At 32.0% G+C, this 18,810-nt stretch overlaps 2 protein-coding genes across 3 annotated transcripts; one reads left to right on the forward strand and one right to left on the reverse strand.

The window, feature by feature from the left end:
* Positions 1-1,928: 1,928 nt before the first annotated feature.
* On the reverse strand, positions 1,929-17,637 carry LOC132729242 (chymotrypsinogen A-like). 2 transcript variants are annotated; one of them, XM_060714964.1, is made up of 7 exons: positions 17,539-17,637; positions 5,059-5,299; positions 4,196-4,286; positions 3,664-3,769; positions 3,292-3,357; positions 2,907-3,055; positions 1,929-2,465 (listed from the first exon to the last, which is right to left on the reverse strand). In XM_060714964.1, exons 1-7 carry the CDS (start codon positions 17,570-17,572, stop codon positions 2,301-2,303), a joined length of 852 nt encoding a protein of 283 aa, XP_060570947.1. In that variant the 5' UTR covers positions 17,573-17,637; the 3' UTR covers positions 1,929-2,300. The 2 variants fall into 2 exon arrangements, with proteins under 2 accessions (XP_060570947.1, XP_060570946.1); XM_060714963.1 differs by lacking the exon at positions 17,539-17,637 and adding an exon at positions 6,354-6,441 and having other exon boundaries at positions 1,930-2,465.
* Positions 6,901-14,448, forward strand: LOC132729247 (neuroligin-3-like). Its single transcript, XM_060714968.1, has 9 exons — positions 6,901-7,454; positions 7,861-7,930; positions 8,286-8,436; positions 10,077-10,270; positions 11,259-11,406; positions 11,735-11,904; positions 13,265-13,394; positions 13,680-13,863; positions 14,229-14,448. The coding sequence occupies exons 1-9, from the start codon at positions 7,144-7,146 to the stop codon at positions 14,446-14,448; spliced, it is 1,578 nt and encodes a 525-aa protein (XP_060570951.1). The 5' UTR covers positions 6,901-7,143.
* Positions 17,638-18,810: the final 1,173 nt, after the last annotated feature.

Below are 18,810 nucleotides of genomic sequence, written 5' to 3' on the forward strand. Positions count from 1 at the left end.
AATAAACTAGACAAATATAACTGAATATCTAAAATGATATAAGTTAAATCTTAGTTAGGCCTCTCATCAGCTTTAGTCAGGACCTCGACGGCTAGAGTCGCAGGTTCAAGTCCTGGGGCCCGTCCTATCAACGATCGTACGACCGTTTTTATCGTCTTTATTTATTTTTCACCATCCTGAGTTCTTAAAACTTCTGCCGATGCCATGTGCCTTCTCCACGACGTGCACGTACCGAGGGGAAAAAAGAAGATTGAAACACTTTCACCAGAAATCTCAGATAAATTTTGGAGGGTTGGGCCTACTCCATGTACTCGGTTCAAAGGCAAGTTTAAAATCCTTATATAAATTAACATGTATAGTAATGGGAGATAATGTACAGTGTATTTATTAATTTATACGTTAATTTTCTCACAATATCAATTAGTATGTTACCTTCCTTTTATTTGGAAAAAAATGCAATGTTACTAATTTAAACTGATAAAGCTTAACATACAATCAGAGATGTTATGCATGTATTTCCGGTCCATGAAGATCGTTCAACACGACACAATTTTTTTGATTGTGGTACTTTTTGTTATTTCTTTTTTGGGAATGGGGGAGGGGGTTGTACCGCTTTGTTTCACTTTTGTGTAAATCATGAACAAAGTGAATCTTTAAGCACTAGTCAGTATATATACATGTTCAAAGTTCCTCTTCTTCCATTAGCATATATAAATATATCTTAGTATTCTTGCGACAAGAGCGTAGTTACTTCTCAAATATCAGCAGAGGCCTTAGAAATAATCATGCCTTATCACCCGGGGTCACTTACTATTATTATAACACCTTACGAACACGTGCAATGAATGGGTACTGCAGTATCTCTAATTTACAGATTATTTTTTATTACTTAATTGAAGGCTTTAATATTTAGAAATGATCCTTTTTGCAGTAAAATCTTTGTAGAATGTTTGTGTATTCTCATGATCTCTTATATTTTCTCTTTTTTTTCCAGCAACCGATATTGCATGTTACAGCTTTCAAGAAAACGAGAACGAGCTGTGTTATAACAATGCTGGTATGTTTATTGAATAATGAAAGAAATCACACCAAGTCACCAATTACTTTTTTAGATTTTATTATGGGAAGAGATTTAAAATATATTATAGAAGTTAACACTTTCATTAAGTGATTATTATTGGCTACATCGGGGTCTTTAAAATAGAAAGACCCTTACTCCATTAACCTGACAAAAATTTGCCTTCAAGTCGTGCGTGCTTGATCAAGATCGTTTTTATTTGTTTGGGTCGTCAGACCTAACAAATGATGGTAGCGAAATTTCAGACCCTGATGCTGTTAATTGCAAATGTCGAAAGTAGTCCGCTTTTTTGAAGCGGTTACTTCCCTTTATATGTACACTAACGCCGAAAAATTCAAGGGAGATCACTGCGTAAAGATTGTCAAATGACAGGCACATTAATTTTCAAGCAAAATAATTCCGGAATGGTCCAAAATTTCTAATATTGTTTTATTCTTTATAGATATACATGCTTATAGTAAGCTCCATGATTATTTATATCTGTGTTAAACAACAATTAGCGTCGAAATAATAAGGGTTACAAACCCTAAATTAGAATAATATGGTTTTCTTCAGGCCATTAAAATATAACTTCACCGTGGCCGAGGGGTTTGCACGCACGCTCGCTTAGGAAGCGAGAGGTCTGGAGTTCAATTTCCGTTTCAGGCATTAATTTTTTTTCAATTTGTTTAAGTCAAATAAACATTGAATTAAATATCAGTGTTGCAATTAGTCTTATAGCCAATTTATAGTCTGATTTATTGACCTGTCAATAATGAATACATTATAGAACTCATTTAAATATTCGATCCCACTTCGGTTTTGTCCGTTTATTTTACGAGAATTAATACTCTTAATTGTATATAGTAGTAAAAGTCGTCCTATAGGAAAATATAGGACAAAACTCTTCCGCATGTCCCAACCCCACACTCAAACATAACTTTAACACAGCGGACAAAGGAACTCCAATCAAATTCGACAGGGCAGATAAAATTCCCTCCTGTCAAATTTGACATGGCGAACACAATTCCTGTAATAAATTCAACTGGTTGAGGTGAACGAAAGCCCTTTCATCAAATACAGCAGGTCGAACAAAGCGGAATGGCTCTGCAAACGGTAACGCTAAACCATTATTTAATAAGACTGTCTTGTTTGTGAAATTAATTCCTTTATTCACACAGATACATACGCAATCACAACACGAAGTTTTGTATAGTTTTCAGAGTTTCTAATTGCATTGTCCTTATGAATTGTTCTCTATCCAGTTAATAAATTGTGATACTCTTGCATAAACATTAAAGCCAACAAAACAATTCGCATCTCCGAAGGACACAACTCCAACTAAATAAGCATTGCTTATTGTCTGTGCAGTATCACCATAACAAATTAATGGCCCACCACTATCACCCTGAAATATTAAACATTAAAATGAAAAATAAAATGTTGCATGATAAAGGCTCAAATTTTTATGCACTTGACTGTATTCCAATGCACCTATTTGCTATTAAAGCTGCATGCCTCCAGATGCACTCATGCTTTTAAGAAAAGCAAAAATATTTACAATCGAGGTTAAACTTTACGTGTTATAATAATTATGCAATGCAATGAATGACTGTTTTGTGTCATTTACCACCGTATCCAGAATTCTACTGCATGATCAGTTGGTTCTTTACTGTTACAATTTCACTTACTAAACACAATTTAATATATACTTCAAGGATGGGATATTCTTTAATAGTTTCGAACCAGACCAGGCGACATGCGTTTTTACCGGTTACTCGTTGCCATCCCTAGTTTTTAGCAAATCTTTTATTTAAGACCACAGTTAAGGTACAGATAAATGACTCACACTGCAAACACCCTGTAATCTGTCTTTCGAACACAGCATACTGTTTGTAAAAAGTCGCCAATACTTTACGGTGGCAATTAATGCACACGTTGAATTCGGCTGGATGTTCACTCTGACTTCTTTAGTTCTTGTAGGCGTTGTTGAAAAGTCTATGTTAAAAGAAAACGTTACATACATATCAATTACATGTCTACTAGAATTTTTCAACAGCACTCTATTTACATTAAAATTTAAATTACTCACAAGTTAAGATTATAAAACTTATATATACTGTTTTCCTGTTATGAAATAGTTATTAGTCACTTAATTAACTTAAAATGACATTTAATCTTTGTCCAACAAAAATATGGATAATGGATTAGTGTATATATCTTATTTTTCTTACTATCTACGTCCCCTATTCCAGCTGCGACACAATTTGAAAAAAGGGTTTCCTCCATGTCTTCGTTGGCTGCAATAAGTACATGTTAACATATAAAGACCTGTGATATAAAACGTCTCAACATGGCGGTATCGTGTTCTTAAGTATCTAAGGCGACATATTTATACGTTAAGATGGTTTACGATGGTTGTACATATCTTTCGTCAATTAAAAACATTCTCGAAAAGCAGTTGTTTAAAATTTTCTTCTTTCTTTTCAGAAATAAGAAAATTCATTTTTTATTATTGCAAGAACTCTACTTATATTCGTTAAAAGTCAATAAAGATAACTAGAGCTGCATACATAATTAATGATTACAACGCTTAGAATACTCACATATCACACGTAAAGGTTTCACGAATTTGTTGTAGCGAAGTCTTTTAGACAGCTTTAATATTGCAATATCGTTGTTAAACTTTGCCTCTTTTCCATACATCGGATGCTTCAAATAGAAATAAATTTTCATGTTACTCTGTCCCCACAGATATTCTAGTAGATCTATATAGCCTATTGATGTTTAAATAGCGTTAGAATGAAAGTTCCATTTAAGGCAAAGAAAGAATTTATATTTCAGCTTAGTATTTCAGTTTAAACTTTTAATCGTGTCCATTCCGTTACATTTTCTTGCAACAGTACATTTCGTATTTCGGGAGTACATGGATAACTGTATTTCGGATGTTTCATTTATTCATACATTGGTCGTAGCACATACAGCACAAATATAATTAGCCATAAGGTAAACTCTGATTAAGAATTCATGAAAATTCTCTGTTGATATGAATATGTGACTCTCCAGTTGATGGCAAATTGAATTAAAATTAAATTAATCAAAACTGAAATATTGTAACCAAAATCATTGCGAACTAACCTTTAATATTTTTCTAACTCTAATTTTCTGCTCTGATTTTTCTTTTTCCCAGACTTTGTAATCCCCGGCAACGATTTCATAGTACCTCTTTCTGAAATAGTAACCATCTAGATTATTGTAATATGAAAAGTAAGCATTGCAGGTTGTACACACATCTTGTCCTGAAATATGTGCATGTATCAATATTGTTACAATATCCTGCCATGAAATAGTAAAGACGAAGAAAGTTCATCTTTCTTGCCCAAAGAAATGGTTACTTCCAAGAGTGTTTAAATCTCTAACTCTGAAATAGTTATCATTATTACTTGATCATTGTTGAAATATTATACCCTGATTTTGTTATCATAAAGATGTTCAACTATCATGCCTCAAGAAATAGTTCTTATCAAGAATGATGAAATTTCAAGCCCTGAAGTTCCGAAATAGTGACCATCAAGATTGTTCAAATATCTTGCCCTGAAATAGTTGCCACAAAGATTGTTCAATTATGTTGCCGAAAGAAATAGTTATCATCCAGAATCTTCAAATATCTTGCCTTGAAATAATAACCATCAAAATTGTTAAGACATCTTGCCTTGAAATTGTTAAAATGAAGATTTCTCAACTATCTTACCCCATGTAATAAATTACTATTTTAGCCCGGAAATAGTTTATATTAAGATAGATGAAATGTTGCTATGAAACCATTGCCACGGCCGACGATTTTTCAAATATTTTGCCCCAATAAAAAGTTACCATCAAGAATGTTCAAATATCTAGCTCACTGAATTATCTGAGTAGGTACGTAAGTATATTTTTTCTAACAATACCTACACAAGCACGTTATAATTATATGGAATACTCATGTTAACATTTATGTTTACCGTTTTTTGGTTACACAATGAGCAGCAGTGATGATAGTTGTTGGGTTAATGATCGTCCCACCACACCGGAACCTTCCGCCATATCTTAATACAATTAGCCATGGATACTCTCCCTTGTCCGCGAAATTTCCTCCGACAATACGATGCTTTTCTTCACGCAGTCTTCCCACTTCTCTATTCTTGGTACCGTTGTCATCACCGGATGGAGCATTTGTGTCTATACTAGCCGCAAATAGAGAACCTTAAAGAAATCAGTAATTAATTAAATTTAATTTAAATGTGAATGTATTAAAACTTAGGTATCATAAATTTAAATGTGTTTGTTAATCAAATAATTGGTCAGAGTCTGTAACTTATGGAATTCAGTCGAGGATTTCTCAGTCGGAACATTCGTGTTCAGTCAAAACAATTGGATGTGAACAGAAAAAAATGTGTAATAGCATGGTAATCTTAAGGCCAACATTAAACAATTCTGGTCACTTTTTGGATCAGTAAACATAGAGTTATCCTTGTGTATAGAATGATTAACTGGTTCTTTTGTGTATTTGTGCCAATCAGATTGCAAGCATCGCCGCAGCATCACAGTGGCATCACCAGGATGCGGTTAAATCGTTTACATCGCCGACTGTTACTAGCTAATCCATAACGATTGAACTTCACTCTGGTCAGTGTGGGCGCAGTCAAAGCATAATGTGATTCTTAGAATGGAATGGATGCGCGGTGCTTGCGCAGACAATTGCCAACTAAAACTCAGTAGGAACGCAAATGAATGCCGCAGAAACTCTGTAGCAATGTCTTTGTCGACATAAAGACGCCATGAAACCTTAAAGGTATTATTAAAACGTCAAAAGTATACGTGGTCTTTGATAATCCGAGAAAAACGTTTCAAAACACGAATTTTGTTGTTTTATTGTCCTTTACATAAGTATCGCCATATTATTTTCATATTCACTATCATTTAACTTTTTATCTAAAGTACACATAAAACAGATATTAATGACCATTCAGTCAAGACCACATATTCCCTTGACTTCCTTTGGTCTCGTGATCATAGATTAATCCATCATGATGGTTTGATGTACGAGAACGTGACATAGTTCTGCACACGTTTTTTGTCAACGTCTTAATTGAATTTGTACCATTGTAAAAAAAACATTTTTTATTCCACTTTTTTTAGCTTAAGTCTTTTTTTCAATATGTTTTTTTCTTGTTTCCTTTCACTAATCTCCTTTCTCTAGCTATTTCTCTAAAATATTTAAAAACCATGAAAGCCAAAATTAGAAATAAAAACTAACCAGAAAAAAGTACACATAACAACAATTTCAACATTGTCACCGCCAGTTCCTCTTGTAACTACATGTAATTTACTTTTATTATTGTAACGCATTTTTATAAACGCCTCTAACCAAATGTCGTAAACATGATTTTATCATGTAAAATAATGATTTGTTTTCGCCATTAAGATCTTGTGCGCAAAATACGAAAATGTTGGTTTCGTGGACATTGCCTTTACGTAAATAAGTAAATCGTAATTTCGTGACATTATGCTCATTTCTTTCCATTGTCGAGTTGAACTGAACTGTCTATATATTTTAAAGAGTGGCTGTTATAATGGGAATTCAACAGTTTGTATTGGAAAATGTTTTGAAAAAATATAAATCTGCTAAAAATATAAAAAAGACTGCCCCCCCCCCACTTTTTTTTATAGAAATTGAACGTTTAAGGTAAATTAAACTCTTAAAGTCCGGTAGATATTTTAAAGAACTGCTCATTGGGTTATGTGAGTCATTTATTGTATTATGTTTAAACACTTATATATCTTTTGATGGGCAATATGTCACTTTAATAGTTTGTGAAATTATATGAGATTATAGAATAGGTAAACAAATGTAGTCAAATTTAATCATTTTGTTTGAGGTTTAAAATACCTTAGATTAAGTAGTATTGTTTGTTACTGTTTTGACGCATAACTCATAAGGTAACGAATATGTAGGACATTTAAAATGTATGCCCTAATTAAGCACAGTGTTTAAAATCTTATCTTAAAATTTTGCATTCAAATTAGGTTTTGTAATTTCTTTCGGTATGACACTCAAGCGCAATCTTTTACACGTATTGTTTTTGATTGTTTGTAATTTAAGGATTACTTTATGTTATGTATTTGTTTCTACAAATAACGGGATTGTTTCTGGATATAATCTTGATCTCCAAGGTTACAACGTGGTAGGGAGTCAGATCTCAAGTTTGAATATATTTTTAGGCATCCCGTACGCCGAGCCACCGGTTGGAATACTTCGATTTGCTAGGCCTGTTCCTAAAACACCATGGTATCCGTCGCGTTTAAATGCTTCTCATTATTCACCTGCATGTCCTCAATCCACATGGTTTCTCAGAAAGTGAGTACGATTAGTTTTATTATTTTCTTGTTGGTGGTGGTGGTGGTGGTGGTTTTTGTTACTGATATTTTCATTCAATGTTCTATACAATTTCTAGGAAACATAATTCATACAATTTTGAAACTTGAAAAACGTAATGTCTAATTTATTTCTTGTCTATTGTGCAAAATAAAGCTACACAGTTTACAAATTAATAAAAATTACACCAATCCAAGTAGAGAAGTGAAAAGCACCGATTCTTCTTTCATATATCTTTATTCTACCTTGTATAATTCAGTCTTAAAATGTAATTGCAATTTATGATACACAGACATACACATTTATATACAAGAATTATTGACAATTTGTTAATTTTGTTTATATATACATGTGTAATGTTGTTTTACAATTTTGTAATTTACAACAGGTATAGCTTTGACTCAAATTACAACAACACTGATGAGGATTGTTTGTATCTCAACATATATTCTCCACGGGTATAAGTTTCATTTGTTCCATAAATTACATTTCTTCTATAAATGATATAAAAATCATGTAAATTTGTGATAATCTCATTTATAGGTAGATTGTTTTATTATGTGTCTTTACTGGCTTTCTTCTTTAATTCTTTTATGAAGAAATAGTTTTGTTATTCCTTAACATTTCAGTCACAGGCTTATGATGGTTCAATCACAATCGTGTTAAGACAATGTCGTAATTGGCTGCAACTTAACTAACAACTGTCATTTGCACTAATTTTAATCTATCAAAAACGTCATACACTATAGATATAAATGAAAATTTACATGTTATTAATATTACTTTTATTATTTTACAAATATAATGAACTAGGATTTGGCGAATCCGAACTCAACGTATCCTGTTTTATTCTGGATCCACGGAGGGTCGTACAAATACGGTTCTGGGGCAGAATATGACGGAAGAATTCTTGCACAAGAAGGAGTTGTCGTTGTTACTATTAATTACCGATTAGGAGTTATGGGTATTTATGTTTAATAACCAACTCAATACCACTGAGGCCACTCTAGAAATTGTTTAAACTAAATGAGCCGCGTCACGACAAAACCAACATAGTGCGTTTGCGACCAGCATGGATCCAGACCATGCTGTTCGCTTACCAACTCTATTACAAGTAGAGAAACTGATAGCGAACAGCATGAATCCTGATCAGACTGCGCGGATGCGCAGGCTGGTCTGGTTCCTTGCTGGACGCAAACTCACTATGTTGGTTTTGTAGCGGCTCGGCTCAACTGTTGCTTATAGATATATAGTTTTAAACCAAACTATAAACTATACAACTCTGTGTGAAGTCAGAAGAATATACATTTGTCTCTTAATCTAAATACTAAACATCCCACACTAGACCCTACAGAAACAGACATAATAATGTTGCTAAACAGTGTCCCCAGTTTATAAGAAAAGAACAGAATCATCATTTTAATGGTCAATTTCGCTAGTTATAGCTTTACACACTTTAAGTGAGTTAGTCCATAATATATGTAATCTGTAATATCATAAATAATCATGTTGATAATATTTAGTTTCATTGAACAAGCCACGAAAATAAAGTTGTTGTTAGTGTGATATACATGTGAGGTACACGATCTGATATTGCATGGCTGTATAGAGCAAATACTAAATTATTCTCTAACAAAATATTATTCACATATAAAAATGTTCGTACTAAATCAAATAGAACTCTATCAACATTTTTTTTGTCCAGAAATATTTTACATCAAACTGTAAATGATACATTTATATCGTTTTTGTTTTGTGTGTTTTTATCAATATTTGAAATGTTTATAATTGTTTCAGGCTACAAGAATAAATTAGTAATTGTTACTTTCAATCCAATATTTAGAAAGTAAACGGTTTGAACAACACATCGTTTCAAAAATGTTACGATAAGAATAACGTGCACTGGATGGTAAAACCTAGATACATGACTTTCTATATAAAAGGATCAGTATTTACCATGTTTTCTTTCTTACAGATTGAGCATAAGACGTTTTTACATAACAAAATCGATCATTTCAGTTTTGCCAAAGACATGATTTCCCCGGAACACTACGGTTTCGTGGACCAACTTATGTTGAACATGGACTCAAGATAATGTCCGTAATTTAATGGGGTCCAAACAGAATCACAAGTTTTGGTCAAAGTCCGGCGAGGAGTGTTTAATTGCACCTGTCAAACGCTTGCTGAAAGGTATTGCTGTCTTAATCTCATACGTTTTGATTAAGTCGGTGTTACCGAAGATTGCAATAGACAAAATATTGTTTTATCAAATTTAAGCAGAACATTATTTTTCCTAATGACGTGATTTTTTTATCATAATATTTATAAAATAGTTTGTATAGTTGTTTTCAACATCATTTCAATGCATGATTGAAACAAAGATATTTCAAATGAACATATTCAAGATTGTATATAAGAATAGTAACTTAACTCTTACTGTTTCTTTACGATTAGTAAAGATTTCCAGTATATTTTACTTCTGTGGATGGGAACAACCAAATTATTGTTGTGATGCTCTAAGAGGTTACACTTATCGGCCTCCCTCTAACTTATAAGATATCCCTCAGTTTTATGATAATGTTGTTATCTTTCTTTTAATAACAGGTCTCTTTAACTCCGTAATCGCTCAAAGTGGCTGTTCACTTAGTCCATGGGCTATTTACCGGCCACCTCATAGCATTCGGACTTATTCGGAGACATTGGCAAGGGAAGTCGGATGTCCAACAAATTCTTCATCTGATCTTATTGATTGTCTCAGATCAAAGGATTCGAATCTGCTAATAAACGCAATTGTTTTGGTAGGAAAGTTTTATTACACAAGGTAGTGATTAGTCGTTTTACACTTTAGACGAGAATATTGAGATGAACTTATTACATAAAGAAGGGTCATCGTTACATAGTAGTGTATATGATAATCAATTTTTGTTATATTCCATGTAAAAAAGTAGCCCGGTAACATTTTATAATCATTTCTAATAAGTTTTGGTGATCATCTTCACGACAAAAAAGTAAGTTATCAATTTTTTCCTATTTAGTTCTAAACAAAAAGCCAAACTTATTTGAACTGAATTCGCCGGGGTTTTTTTATTGCTTTTTTTCTTCTTAAAGTGATGAAAGGATATAACATCCCAGAACGGGTGACTTTTATTATGACGTATGATCATTACTGTTATGGCCAGACAGATACAATCATAAGATAACATCTGGGTGGGTTCATGTATTGCTTGTCAAAGAAACATACATTCTTTGTATGCCAAATAGTATATAAATAGTAATTGAATTAATTGCCCGAGGAAATTACCTATTGGTGATTTATTAATGGTGTCTTTAATGGGTAAACATTATAATTATAAATGATAAACAGATTAGATAAATAGATACATTGTAGATGTATAATAAATAAATAAATAAATAAATAAATAAATGATATAGATTGAAAATAAATACATTTTATCAAAATTATTACTTCATTCGAAAAATCAGATACACGTTAGTTTACTTTTGCATGTGCTAATACAATGTCAGAAGAATCGATTCGAACGCAAATACAAAGAATTATACAGGGAGTCTTGGTCAGTGTTCCAAGTATGTGGATTTTATAGACACATGTAACATATAGGAAGCAAACGGTGATGTTTAGCTCAATAAATGAGACAACCGAAGTTAACGCATTAATTCGGCGACATTTACTTTTTTAATGTAAGACCATCCATATATATGGTATTACCTTTTCGTTTGTTTATTTAATATCGTTCCTACTTTCCTGATTATTTTTTTATTTACCAGGGACCCCCAATGATTTCGGCGTTTGCTCCACGCGTTGACGGTTATTACATACATGACTTACCGGAAGTGTTGCTTGCACGTGGAGAGTACATCCGCCACGTCAATGTTCTTAATGGATTTTTACCGGATGAAGTATCGGAGGATTTCGGTAATTTTCTTCGATAATTATCGATTTTTTACAAGAGATTTCACAGAAGATATTAAACTGATATGTTGTAGAATAGATACATATATACAAGTATTCATATATAACTTATATAATGCACTTCTTCGTTACATCATATCTGACGTTTCAGCCATTTTTACAATTGCTCAACAAATATGCGTCGAGACCCGAAAATATGCGCCGAGATCCGAATCTTTTTGAAAAATGAGAATGCCAATGACTATTTCACACTAAATAAAAACATTATTGTGATATTCTTTTTAGATCAATGTATAATAATATTATATATTATGTTTTTATTCCAATATAGAATCGGAACCTGGGATCGACGACGGGTTAAGTATGAATCATTTAGAACAACTGTTTTACACAAAAAGCAGACGGTATTTGACAAACGCAGATGAAATATTCACTGCCTTAAAATGCGCTTATCCGCCCAGCAACAGTGACAAAATCCTCAACAGGGATCATCTTATTAATGTAAGTCTTGCTCTTTTGTAAGATTGCACGTTGAATATTAAATCCAATATAATTATATATACACCTGGAAATAAGTTGAGCACACCCCGGAAATTTAAAAAGCTCTGTCATGAGATGACGACTTAATTGAGCTAAGAAATGGTAATTTGGTAAGTATACGTATAGCGATACCAATTTAGTAATCATAAATCAGTAAATTTATGAGTTTAGTTTATTCTGGACTTAATTATTGAAGCATAGGCAAATATTTTTTTTTTAATGTATATGTTTGAAAGTATGGTGTTAGAACGTTTACAAAACATTTACTGGTGGATATTACTGATAAATGTTGACAATTACGTGACCTCCTCAATCCTTCTACTCATACTACCAGTAAGGCGTCTTTTGCGATTTTGAGGTAAATTTTGCCATTCTTGGCACAGAGCTTGGTCCAGTTGTTGCAGGTTGACTACACATTGCCCAAATAAAATGTTTAATTTCAGTTGTGGTCATGTCAAAATTTGGAAAATGCGGGGTGTGCTTAACTTATTTCCAGATGTATATATTAATCAAATATACATTTAAGAAAGGAGTGAACTAAATAAATGAAATTCACACACTAACAGTTCTCAACAGACAAAAGCAGTGAAATTTTATTAAATAGAAAAATCGTTTACGTTTCCTTCAACTAGCATTACCTTTTAGAAAAAAATAATATGTCACAATTACCTAAAAACCATCAATTCCATTGAGCTTATTTACATTCAAGCTTTAATAATTTTGATAATCTTTTTATTTATTTTTTTTCTTTTCTTTTAGGACTGTCCTTGCTTCCCTTCCTTCTCAATATACTTAATTTTTAAGATAAATTAATTAAGAGTGTATAACAAATACAATATTTTCTGCTTTTGTTGTCATTTTATATTTCCTACCATATTAATAGTGCCTTTATTTTTATTTTTGTCACATCCAAGGTGCAACATGTCACGACAGGCAGGGGGTCGTATGAACATGTCTGCGGATGTTTATTATTTCATAATTTTCGTGTTTAAATATTGAATTCTGTTTAAGCCGGTGCTAGGGAGCGTGGACGATAAATTGCACTTTCCATTACAGTCTATGTATGGGCTCAATCAAACCGAGCCAGCAATATTTTTGTCGTTTTAGGCGTTCTAAGGGCATTACTTCTTTTCTCTATGTTGGTATAAGCTGCCAATCTTTATCGTCAAAGCATAATGTCAACCACTCAGTTGGCTAGTGTTTGTTAATTCAGCATTGGTTCCATTAATACTGACTAACAAACACAAACCTATACTAGCGTAAATGACATTATTTAATGATATTTTCGACAGAAAACTAATTATTGTTTGTTTTAATGTAGATGAACTCGGATTATGGGTACGTTGCACCACATATAAAACTATCACAAAAGTTGTCGGCAAAAGGAGAAAATGTATGGATGTACGAATTTACGTACAGGTCAGCGAACTCATTAAAGAAACCATGGATAGGTAATGTTCTTAATCCCTCAATCCTTAGATTAGTACCATTTTAATATTCCTGTCTTTGCAAATAGTTCATAATCTGAAATACATGTACACATGTATACTGTTATACCTGTAATGTACAATGTTTCATATTTACGTTTCTGACTTATGATAAAACAAGTCGGGCATTAACGTCTTCTTTTGGTTTAAATATTGCTTATAAACTTTGATTTACTTTTCTATAGAATTTGATTTGTATTGTAGGCTTCCTTGAAACGATTTTATTTACTTTTTTGTTCAAACATTCAGGCGTTCCTCATTCAGAAGAACTATACTATCAGTTTGGTGCTCCATTCTTAGACGTCACGCCATGTCCGAACTCACGTAACGTCACGTGTCCAGTCACGTGTGGAAAATACCAAAATTGGTCGATAGCCGACAAGCAAGTCAGTCTTGAAACAATGAAACTTTGGACAGGCTTCGCCAAATTGAAGTTTGTTATCATCATCATTTATTACTTGTTATTAACAATTTGCTTATAACAGTGCTTTTCAGACCGATATTCATTGTTGTACGGGCATTTTTGAAATGACTAATAATTCAGAATACGGTATTTTGTAACAATTTTATAATTCTCTTGCCAGACAAGTGGTCAATGTGAGGCTTGATGAGTATGACCCGACAAGGATATGAGATACTAAAAGTACAAAATAACACCAATTACATAAGCTGTCCGTTGATGTTGAACTCTAATTTCGTTCCAAAATACAAACAAAACAGATTTGAACTTATAAATGTACGAGTATTAGAAATATTATTGTGGATATATATTCCTAACATTCTTTTCTATTATTTCAGACAGAATAGTGCTATATTTCCATCTAGTGATGAAAGCCCTCATAACTGGTCACAATATTCGCCTGGTGAAAACATTCTGAACATAAGTACAACGATAACACAGGAACATCTCCGAAAAACCAATGGCGTTCGTTTTTGGGATAGTTTTAATTACCTGAACCTTTCTGAACACATTCCAGATGTCTGTCATTCGGAGTCAAGTATACTTGTAGGGAAATAAATCTAAATGTTTGAAAATAATGTGTGTGTGTGTCTTTTAGATAAAGATCAAATGTATGTTTTTTCTGCTTTATTTTATAATAAAGGCTAAACACTTAATTTATTTTTGAAAAGGAAAACAAGTTATAAATATTCATAAGTTTAAAGTTCTTTTTTAAGATGTATGTAGAAAACATAATTTGAAAATAATAATTTGACAACTATTGACCAGATGGTTCGACTAAAGAACATTAGCTTGTAAAATAAATTCAATTACAACCACCAATAAGTATATATATACCATAGTTCATAGACCTGAGCAAACAACATTTCAGAGCACTTGTTACACATTATTGATTTATTACTGTAAATTCTTCTCCCAGTTTTCACAATTTAGGTTACCCATCTTCATCATTAATAAGTGGAAACTGTGAAAAGTAGCCCTATGTATCAGAAGGAAGTGAGCTAATGGAAACTTAGATAACACTTTTTGATATTTGATCTATTGTTCAAAATATTTGGATCATTCTATTTACGCATACTAACATTTGTCAAAGACGATAACATTGTCAACTTTTGGTAAAAACTATCTTTAAGATTTACAGAATTTTAGTTTGGAAAGTAATGGTATAAAGCCTTACTTTAATATCACATTAATTTAATTATATTTCAAATAATTTTATACACTATTTCATTACTGTTAATATTTTATCCGATAAGTTACTAGTAATCACTATTGATGAGGAAATACTTATACGCCAAACTGGTATTCATACCAAGTTTCCCCAAGTTTTCCAAGTTTTTTTTTTCTAAGTTATGGAAAACTTGGTATACATGTACCTCTATACCCTATACTCTGTACACTAATTAGTGCTTTAAGAACATACAGGTGTTGCAAACCTTATTTAAGTGTATAAAAAATAAAGCCAAAAATTGTTACATTGAAGACTATAGAACTAAATAAATAATGCATTGAATAGCCAAGAGACATCGTTAATGTTACTTTTCAAAGATACATCTTTTTCATTTGTTTGTTTGTTTGTTTGTTTGTTTCATTTTACGCCTTTTCCCAACAGTATTTCAGTCATATAGGCGGGTAGTTTCCGAACCATCGTTCCTGGAGAGTTACTTTAGTACTAAACTACCTTCCTCCGCGCTAAACTACCAAAGCATCTCAACGTCAGAGAGGTAACTTGATTAGAAGTCATCGACTCTAACCCCTCGACCACGGAGGCCATCTTTTCATAACAAGGTAGTAAAATTACACCAAACGTCATTAACTTAAAAGCCATTCTTTGACCGGTTCGGAAATTGATTTCCCTTTTTTGGTATATTATACGAGAATCTTTCGAAAATGGTGTTTTAAAAATAAAGTTAAGACTACATGTATATGCAAAGGGTGTATCTATTGAACATAAAACAAAAGTGAGTGTAAGTAATAACCTTCATGCACAGCGTCATCACTTATTACAGAACTGCGTTTTATTTCTTAATTACACACAAACGAAAACAAATATGAGTTTGAACAGCATGGTAAACTGATACAGGTAAAACTATCACACGTAAGACTAACGCATGTAAGGTAAAAAAAAAACATTTAATATGGACGGATCTTCAGTCAATCCCGACTATGTGACTTTGAAAGTCTACTGACAGGAAGGTTGGACATTTTTCAGACATGAGCGACAAACATGACAAACAAATATTGAAAATAGAAGTTAACATTTACATGTATATACATTGTTATTACGAATGAAGAAAATCAACAAGATTACAACAAAAAAAGTACTTTACAGAATACTTAAAAGAAAACAACGATTGTTTAAAAATGATACAAAGAAGTCATAAATTTATTTCATGCTTTCCAGTGTTTTATTGTAATATATCAGATGATTATATTCTGATAAACCACTAGTGAAATTTATAAAATATAATTTCACTGTAGCCGGACTATATTTGAATGCGGATGAAAAGAAAATCATAACTAAATGGAATAACAGGCAGAAATAAATGCCGTCATACGTAAATTTTGCTTCTTTAGGAAAAGAAAGTCGATGTCACCATACATCATGTTTAAAATGTAACAAAATTAGAGAAATCTAACAGAACTATATTTCAAAATTGATGATGTGACGTCATGATGTGATGACGTCACAAAGGAGAATGCGCAACGTTACGCGGCAAAATCAGTAAAAAATACTTAAAATCACTTAAAAAGCATGAAATAAAAAGAAAATTTATTTGTTTTACATATAAGATTGAAATATATTTCATTCGTGAACACCAGCTATTATATTTTCACTCGTGGCTACGCCACTCGTGAAAATATTGCATCTGGTGTTCACTCAGTGAAATTATATTTCAATCTTACATGAAAAACAAACAAATATCCTCTATATAATACTTTCCGTCACAAAAAAGAAGCTGTATGTAAACATATATGAATATAATTGTAAATGAAAGATTGTTCATTTTAATTTTAGTTCATTTAATTATAATTAAATAACAAAACATAGTCATGACCTTTACACTATAAAGTCTCTCAAATGTGCCACTGTAAATGTTGGGAGAAAACCCCTTTTTGGCTTTTTAAAATACACTGTATTAAAAATGTTTCTCTTTTCTAAATAAAATGCAAAGCCTTTTTGAAAAATAAAAAAAAATGTTCTATACCCAATACATCAAAATAATCCTGTTAATTTTCCAAGTATGCAAAACATTATACGTGTATTTGCTTAATCGAATTATTTGTTGTATAAACAAGTATCTTGAAAGGACAAAACTCCTAGACAGTACACATAATTATATAATTTGGTCATTAAGGAATTCTAACAAAAAAAATGAAGGTGAACATTTAATGTCACTTTCAGAAAAGTCTCCATTATTTCTTTGTTATTTTAACAGTATTTATAATATGTACTTATTATAACTACACATTTTGACATGTTAACAAATGTTTCTTTAATTATACAAATAAAGGAAATCTAGTTTCAAACTTTCGAAACAAAAATATGGATACGAATTCTTAAGTGCATTGTTAATGTTAATAATCATTGAACCCACTAAACATCCTACCTCCAGAAAATATAAGCCAAAATTAGAAAAGACTTACCAGAAAATAGTACGCATAACAACAACTTCAACATTATCACCGTTAGTTCCAGTCGTAAGTAATTCTATTTTATTTTTGTAATGCACTTTTATAAACGCCTCTAACCAAATAGAATGATTTTATCATTAGGAAAAAAAATTGTTTTCGTCGATAACATTTTATATATACAAATAAACCAGTCCAATACGTGGAAATTGCCTTTTACATTTTCAACCTATTCCTAAATCTTGATGACAAACCACGTGACGTTTTCTGATTTGGATGTGGCAATAACCAAACAAAATCCCGTCCAGGTCATAACTCTTTCATGATAACGTTTCTTCCTTTTCAACCAGTTTCTTTTTAAGGCACAAAGTGAAGAACCTGTCATTGTAATGATAATCCATATATAAAATGATTATTAGGAAAAAGTCAGTGTTCTTTTTTTTCTCGTAAAGTTAAAACATGTAGTCTATGTTTTTGTTACTAGAGTGAGCGTGTTCTCTTTTCGATGAAATGACATAGTATGCTAAATCGCTATGTGTGGGATCGGTGAAAATTAAACATAGATCTAGAACAGCATATTTCTGTCCGAAACTTATATAAGATAGCATAGTATAGTTAAAGATTTTGTCGCTTTAATTATGATGATAATTATGCCTATAATTTTTAGACATTTATATATCTAAATAATGCTCTAAGAAAGATTAATTATGCTAATGCTATGAACTTCATCAAAATTTAAATTTAATAGTTTAACATTTATTTCGAATTAAATTAATTATTTTATTTGCGTTAATAAGAGGTCTTTTAAACGCATTGCTTTTTTATTATGAATAATGTAAAGATTACTTTATGTCATGTGTTTGTTTCTACAATCTGGATATAATCTTGATCTCCAAGGTTACAACGTGGTAGGGAGTCAGATCTCAAGTTTGAATATATTTTTAGACATCCCGTACGCCGAGCCACCGGTTGGAATACTTCGATTTGCCAGGCCTGTTCCTAAAAAACCATGGTATCCGTCGCGTTTAATTGCTTCTCATTATTCAGCTGCATGTCCTCAACCGAGACGATAAGTCATGTTTCCGCCTCGTTTTATTTACTTATAAAACTATATTTACTTTTTTCATTCACTATTGATATTTGTTATACCAGGTACTTATTTGCATTATTTTTGTCCGTCATTACTGCTGCCGTGAATTTGAAATTTAAATGATGTTTTAAACACATGAAGTTGAGTGATTACTATTTCGCTGAACAGCATTTTCAAATGCCACACGATCAAGATTC

This window comes from Ruditapes philippinarum, unplaced genomic scaffold (genome assembly GCF_026571515.1).
Source record: "Ruditapes philippinarum isolate M1 unplaced genomic scaffold, ASM2657151v2 ctg5737_1_1_1_1, whole genome shotgun sequence".
Classification (NCBI taxonomy): Eukaryota; Metazoa; Mollusca; class Bivalvia; order Venerida; family Veneridae; genus Ruditapes; species Ruditapes philippinarum.

Coding starts and splice junctions, on each gene's coding strand:
- LOC132729247 (XM_060714968.1), top strand. CDS start 7,144: ATGACACTCAAGCGCAATCTTTTACACGTATTGTTTTTGATTGTTTGT. Junction 8,437..10,076: donor TTACCGATTAGGAGTTATGG/GTATTTATGTTT, acceptor TTTTAATAACAG/GTCTCTTTAACTCCGTAATC. Junction 11,407..11,734: donor TGAAGTATCGGAGGATTTCG/GTAATTTTCTTC, acceptor ATTCCAATATAG/AATCGGAACCTGGGATCGAC.
- LOC132729242 (XM_060714964.1), bottom strand. CDS start 17,572: ATGTTGAAGTTGTTGTTATGCGTACTATTTTCTG. Junction 3,770..4,195: donor GAGTTAGAAAAATATTAAAG/GTTAGTTCGCAA, acceptor TTCTATTTGAAG/CATCCGATGTATGGAAAAGA. Junction 2,466..2,906: donor GATTACAGGGTGTTTGCAGT/GTGAGTCATTTA, acceptor TTAATATTTCAG/GGTGATAGTGGTGGGCCATT.